Source organism: Notolepis coatsorum (assembly GCF_963971535.1).
Source record: "Notolepis coatsorum genome assembly, chromosome: 19".
Lineage (NCBI taxonomy): Eukaryota > Metazoa > Chordata > Actinopteri > Aulopiformes > Paralepididae > Notolepis > Notolepis coatsorum.
In genome coordinates, this window is record NC_140183.1 from 83,232,829 (window position 1) to 83,240,264 (window position 7,436).

The 7,436-nt window shown below is 45.9% G+C and overlaps 1 protein-coding gene across 1 annotated transcript in view; it reads right to left on the minus strand.

Annotated features, from left to right (window-relative positions):
- The window catches only part of cacng8b (calcium channel, voltage-dependent, gamma subunit 8b), a gene marked incomplete at both ends in the record, with an annotated part of 21,474 nt that extends 14,258 nt beyond the window's left edge, over nt 1-7,216 (minus strand). Inside the window, 3 exon segments of the mRNA XM_084336741.1 lie at nt 5,538-5,574; nt 5,576-5,622; nt 7,210-7,216. Of these exon segments, the coding sequence (XP_084192867.1) occupies nt 5,538-5,574; nt 5,576-5,622; nt 7,210-7,216 (91 nt within the window).
- Between the last annotated feature and the right edge of the window lie 220 nt (nt 7,217-7,436).

Below are 7,436 nucleotides of genomic sequence, written 5' to 3' on the forward strand. Positions count from 1 at the left end.
AGAGAACATAGTTAAACTACCCCTACAAACAAGAGAGAACATAGTTAAACTACCCCTACAGACAGGAGGAGAGAACATAGTTAAACTACCCCTACAGATAAGAGGAGATAACATAGTTAAACTACCCCTACAAACAAGAGAGAACATAGTTAAACTACCCCTACAGACAGGAGGAGAGAACATAGTTAATCACACCATAGGAAGGAAAAACGAGTGTAGAGAATAACATGAAGGATAAAGCAGAACAATGGGAAGAATAGGGAAGCAAGGCGTTAGGCTGGTGTTGTGCTGAAATATAAAAATATACACAGAATACTGGGGTGAGAAAATTAATTATTCAGTGATGGAATCAAAACCTTCCCGTGAGGCCCTCCACTCTGATACCTCCAGGAGGTCTGCTTACCACGCACACGCATTTACACATTAACACTCCTTTCCCATCTAGGACAACTAGGCCACAGGAGGGAAATGCCACCTAAATGCCACCAAAATGCCGCGGCAACATTGTAAACAGAACATGGGCTTCTCCTTGCATATGCACAGGCACACATGTGCCATATCATGGAAAGGAAGGATATCACTGCAGGGCACTGAGCATGAACTAGGGCAGCCCATCTCCCACGACTTCATATACACATAGTCACATGTTTAATTCACACACACAGACAATCTTTTGAGGAACATGAGCAACAAAGAAACCAGGCTTAAAAAGTAATGAACAGCAGCTTCACACTTTCCCTCGCTTCTTCTTCTACTGCTTTCCATTGCTTCATCTCCTCCTTTCACTTTCTTCTTCTTCTACTGCTTTCCCTCGCTTCTTCTTCTTCTTCTACTGCTTTCCCTCGCTTCGTCTCCTGCTTTAACTTTTTTCTTCTTCTATTGCTTTCAACAATAAAAAAAAATAAGCTGTGCATTCTTTTAATTTAAAATGTGCTTAATATATTGATTGCTCACTTTGGACAGTTCGCACTTGAGTGTCAACCCCACATTCTGTAATTTTTTTAATAATACATTTTATTTAAAAGCGCATGTTACAGGGCGGTTAGGTGGCGTAGCGGAGATTGCGTTCGTCACCAACCCCGGAGCTGTGAGCTGGATTCGCCTGTTCGGGTCCAGCTCACAGCTCCGGGGTTGTCACCAGCTTGGCCGGCCGTTCACACTAATACAATTGGCTGTATTAGAGGGTGGGAGAAGCTGGCGGGGTGGGTCCGGGTCGTTGTAAACAGCGACTCCTACAGTTCGGTCGGGGCGCCTGCTAAGCGCGGATAGGACCTGAGTGGGATAGTGTGATCCTCCCACACGCTACGCCCTCTCAGTGAGAATCCGCGCTGCCAGGTGAAAAGAAGCGGTTGATTGGATGGACATGTGTCGGAGGAAGCACGTGGTAGCCTCCACTCTCCCAGATGATCTGACTGTGGGGGGTAAGTGCGCAGCGACCAGGAAGGGGATTGGGAATTGGCATACGACTAACATTGGGATGGGAGAAAATCGGAGGAAAATGGAGGGGGAAAATATCAATAAAAAATAAATAAAAAAAAAGCGCATGTTACAAGAAACAAAGACACCTTACAGAAAATAAAACAAAGGAAGATGAACTCCAATTGTCACGTTACCTATATGCAGTACTCGAGTTGGGATGGTCAGGGCTGCAGATCTCATGGGGGGGACACAGAGTATAGGGAGGTCCGGGGGCATTGTCCCCCGGTAGAACATTTTAATGATTTGAATACGCAAATTAAGCTTTTAGGAGTATTTCTAAACTAGAATTACAAAGTGGGAGTAGATACACTACTCTTGATAGCACATATTATTGGGGGGGACAATTCATATTTTTCTGATGATTAGCTGACACAAATGCTAGCCTGGTTAAAGACATCCAAGTCCTCATGGTTTAGCTAGCTACGTTAGTTAACTATTGATAGATAACTTATTACATAATAATATGATATTGTAAGGAAGGGGCAGGACCAGATAAGCGTTGCTTCTTTCTGTCCCTTCTCGAACAAAACCATTTGTCTTGAGCTATGTTGATCATATCCATAGGAAGATATATTTAATTTTATTTGTATTTTATTTCGTTTTTAGTTTTTTTTTGTTATTACAAATGTGTGTGTTTATGGTTGAAAATGTTCGAGATAAATAAAGATCAAATCAAATCTAACTGAAGAAGTGATCCCTCTTCTAACAAGAGAGAAAAACGTAGCTTAGCTTTAAACTCATTCATTGCTTATGTCTAGAGATTCCACCTTTGATAACTAAAGTAATGATCGTGCACTTTACGTACAGGTCTGTTATATTATTTTTTGCCTTTTTAAACATGTCCCTTAGATCACGCTGCCCTCCTGGTCGTTTGGCCATTACGATATTGATGACCGTAACTGGCTGCGCTAAGCCACCGACAGCTGTCACAAGACGCGCACTGACAGTATGGCCAGTACCGTGGGCATTTTTATGAAACATTCTGATATTTTCGCGGGGTCTTGTGCAGTGGTCTCGTGCCACTGTGCCACTGTCAATCAAGCGACCGACAGTGGCACGAGACGCGCACCGTTTGACAGTGATATGCGCAGCATATTTGCGAGTGCTCTCGTGACTGAGGAGAGGATGGCCCGCGGGAATGTCTATAAACATTCTGATACTTTGATGGAAGGGATGGGAAGGGGGGATGGCTGTTTTAGAAGGGGGATGATATTGACCGTTTTTATTTCAGGGGGGATGCCATCCCCCCTCACCCCCCCCCCAACTCGAGTACTGCCTATATGCACGTCATGACAACAATAATTTGACTATTGAGTTTCAGTCGACAAGGAACTAACATTTGTAGGATTTGTTTCCTCCATCCTTCTGCGTTTCCGTTTGCTACCTGCTTAAGGGGTAGTGGTGTTTCAGAAGTCAGCTTCGTTGCTCACTCACTGACCCAGGCTTCTGTCATCCACTCCCCTTCCACGCTAACCGGGGGGAGAACCCTCCCTGCTAACCGGGTTGGGATGCCCTTCAGTAATGGAGAACCCTCCCTGCTAACCGGGTTGGGATGCCCTTCAGTAATGGGGAACCCTCCCTGCTAACCAGGTTGGGATGCCCTTCAGTAATGGAGAACCCTCCCTGCTAACCAGGTTGGGATGCCCTTCAGTAATGGAGAACCCTCCCTGCTAACCCTTCAGTAATGGAGAACCCTCCCTGTTAACCCTTCAGTAATGGAGAACCCTCCCTGCTAACCGGGTTGGGATGCCCTTCAGTAATGGAGAACCCTCCCTGCTAACCAGGTTGGGATGCCCTTCAGTAATGGAGAACCCTCCCTGCTAACCAGGTTGGGATGCCCTTCAGTAATGGAGAACCCTCCCTGCTAACCGGGTTGGGATGCCCTTCAGTAATGGAGAACCCTCCCTGCTAACCAGGTTGGGATGCCCTTCAGTAATGGAGAACCCTCCCTGCTAACCAGGTTGGGATGCCCTTCAGTAATGGAGAACCCTGCCTGCTAACCAGGTTGGGATGCCCTTCAGTAATGGAGAACCCTCCCTGCTAACCAGGTTGGGATGCCCTTCAGTAATGGAGAACCCTCCCTGCTAACCAGGTTGGGATGCCCTTCAGTAATGGAGAACCCTGCCTGCTAACCAGGTTGGATGCCCTTCAGTAATGGAGAACCCTCCCTGCTAACCAGGTTGGGATGCCCTTCAGTAATGGAGAACCCTCCCTGCTAACCAGGTTGGGATGCCCTTCAGTAATGGAGAACCCTGCCTGCTAACCAGGTTGGGATGCCCTTCAGTAATGGAGAACCCTGCCTGCTAACCAGGTTGGGATGCCCTTCAGTAATGGAGAACCCTCCCTGCTAACCAGGTTGGGATGCCCTTCAGTAATGGAGAAACATCCACGCAAATGTGCAAATGGAGGCAGAGTGGATAGAGCAAGGGTGGAGTGAGTGGAATGAGATTGAGCCTTCTTCTCCTCCTTTCTCTCTCTTCTTCTCCTCCTTTCCCTCTCTTCTTTTTTTCCTCCTTTCTCTCTCTTCTTCTCCTCCTTTCCCTCTCTCCTTATTATCCCCCTTTCTCTCTCTTCTTCTCCTTTCCCTCTCGTCTTCTTCTTCTCCTTCTTTCTCTCTCTTCTCCTCTTTTCCCTCTCTTTTTCTCCTCCTTTCCCTCTCTCCTTCTCCTCCTTTCTCTCTTCTTCTCCTCCTTTCCCTCTCGTCTCCATCTCCTGCTTCCCCTCTCTTCTTCTACTGCTTTCTCTCTCTTCTACTGCTTTGCCTCTTTTCTTCTACTGCTTTCTCACTCTTCTTCTCCTGCTTTCTCACTCTTCTTCTCCTGCTTTCTCACTCTTCTTCTCCTGCTTTCCCTCTCTTCTACTGCTTTCTCACTCTTCTTCTCCTGCTTTCTCACTCTTCTTCTCCTGCTTTCCCTCTCTTATTCTCCTGCTTTCCCTCTCTTCTACTGCTTTCCCTCTCTTCTTATGTTGTGGTTAGCCATGTGTTGTCATTGGGCTGTTGGGTTGTCACCTGGGGTCATTAGGGGCCTATAGCATTGTGCTTCCTCCACCTGGCCAGGTGCAGAGCAGTGTGGTGCGAGTGGCTGTAAAGGATGGCTGCATACAAGCATGCTGAGCAGAGAGACCTGCCACAGAGACTAACCCCCCACAGACATGTTCCCATTTAGTGTTTAATTGTACAAAGTCATTGTGTCTGTTTTTATTAAGACTGGCGCCTACTTGAGGTCGTCCAGAGAACCAACAGGAACACACTGAATGTAAAGACAGGCTCAATCCATAGGCCACTGTTTATTAGGGGTGTTGTGAAAAAAATTAAAGAAAATTGTGATTCTACCGATAAAAAAATCGATTCACAAAATCAATTTAGAAAAGATTTATTATTATAAAAATAAATGTTGAGACTGCCAGTAACATGTTTCTGTTCAAATTATTGCATTTGTGGTTCATATTGAGTGGACTAAACTGGAAAATAAATCTTGTTTTTTATTCAGTGTGATTTAAGTGTGATCTTTCCTTGACACCTATTAAAGTATCTACCATAGTCAAATAAAATCTAGCATCAAATTGATGCATGTATTGAATTTAGAATCGATTATGAATCGAAAACTGACTTAATCGTATTGTGATTCCAAGAAAACAGCCCAAATATTCATAATGCCATTGCCAGTTTACTGTAGTTCTGTAGTTACCCCTAGAGATGAACCTGTTTAAGGTAATTAAAACTGGCCCCTGACACATAACTATACCGGAGACTTTACATAAAAATGAGACCATTCAACTCGCTATAATTGCCATGACCTTGTCACGTGGCTTTCGGAGACTCGAGCAGACACACGTTCCGTTCACACTGATGGGAGATGCGGAGGTTTTGACAGAACCTGGCTCATTCTTTCTGCCCCGTTCTCATCGCATCGTGTTCTCGTTCTCAGCCCACTGTTGCAGCTTGTAAGGCGTCACCCTCCCATGTAGCCACTACTACTAATTGCCTTTACTCTCTTCTCTCCTCTCTCTCCTCTCATCCCACAGCCCAGACAACGTCCCGCTGCCGGTGGACTTACGTAGAACGTACTCCGCCCCGTCGTGGTCAAAGTCTGCCGTCCTCCGGGAAGTGATTAATCTGGGAGCATACTCCCCTCTTCACCCCTGACAGAGGAGAGAGGAACAGAGGTTACAGCACAGCAGAAGATGCACAACCACTCATATGTTCAACCCCAAAGCAGGGAGTTGTCAGGACAACAAATATATAACGGCCCAGAGAGTAATACCAAAGCATATTATTGTCTGTCTTTTCAATGATTTATATGTGCTTTCATGAGACCTTAGCTGCAGTAAAAATGACACATTCAGGTATCGATAATTAGCATTAAAGAGGCTATAGCTAGGATTAACAATCCAACCTACAAGGTAATAACAACCAGAAACCACACGCGCCACACACACACACACGCACGCGCACACACACACGCACACACACACACGCACGCGCGCACACCACACACACACACACACACACACACACACACACACACACACACACACACACACACACACACACACACACACAAATGCAGGCAAACAGATAGCTACCCACTGGGGGTCTTGCATCCCTATTGCAGACAGACAGAAGGACGGATGGACGGACGGACGGACGGGCGAAGAGACGAACGCACGGTGATGACAGCATGCCACTGGTTGCTGATGGATGGATTTGTGAGAAAGATGGACTGATGGAATGATGAGACACAGTCCGGAAGGGAGGGAGGGAGGGGGTGTGGGGGAGGGCAGATGTAGGTGGGAGCTTGTCTCTGTCTCACAGCTCTTACATTTCCACTGGTTGGTCTGGATGGAGAGAAAGACACGAGGGGTGACACACAGACGGGAGGCCGTTCAGCTGAGCCACAATGATGTCACAGCGGCCATGTTGGTGGCGGCGGACTGAGCTAACATTTCCCTGATGCTCAGACGCCTTCGACAGATGATAGACGAAGTGAAAATGAAAGTGATCAACTGAAAATACAGGCGTGGTGAAGTATTTTCCTTGTGTCACCATAGCGTTGTGTTATCGCCTGGCGATCACCATTGCAGTTTATTTTGTCAGTCTTTTTAGCATTGTGCTATTTTAGCTGTGCTTTGGCAAATGGCAAGTCTGATGTCATCAACATTTCAAACTATTGTTGCACATTCATTTTCAACATCAGATGGTATGGCGTGACTCTCACAATGATAACTTAATGATAACTTATACAGCCGAAAATAGTTTTTCTCTGGTTTTAGATGCATTTCTGGAGCACTGCGAGCTATCGGGTGAATCGGGTTCAGTTCAGAATTTCTGATCCCTATGGCCCTATTACCTACTTATAGCACCGTAGGTTTCAGTGTTTACTTCAGGGCTTGTACAGAGTGCAGCGTGGCCCCATTGGTTTTGCATTAGAGTTGCTGCCAGCAATCCGGACTTAGGAAGAAAGGACTCTACCGATCAACAATATCATTGGTACGTCGGAAATAGGGTGATAGATCCAAAACTCTGACTTACCCTTTAAATTCCCACATTTCATGTCAAAGCAATGGAAGTTACTAAACCTGTCGGGTTAGATAGAGAAGTCATTGCCACCTACTGCAGATGGGCCAAAAAGTAACACTGGCATTTTCCTTTAAATATTACATTTTCTCCTACTTCCAAGAGTACAGGGCTACCTGAAAGCAAACCACTTAGTTCCCTGAATAACTTACCTGGCATGGTGACATGCTGCACTTGAATGGGCTGCAGACCTATCAGCCTATGCAAGCCATTTGTATTAAAACCCAATAAAGGATCATGTTAATTGACTGTTCCTACCCAATTCACTCACAACCTTGCTTATAGCACGAAAGGTAACCCTACCGGTATTTAGAGATAACTGACTGAGGAGTACAATATCCTGACCCCACTTTCCGCAAACCAGCAGAGGAGGTGAAGG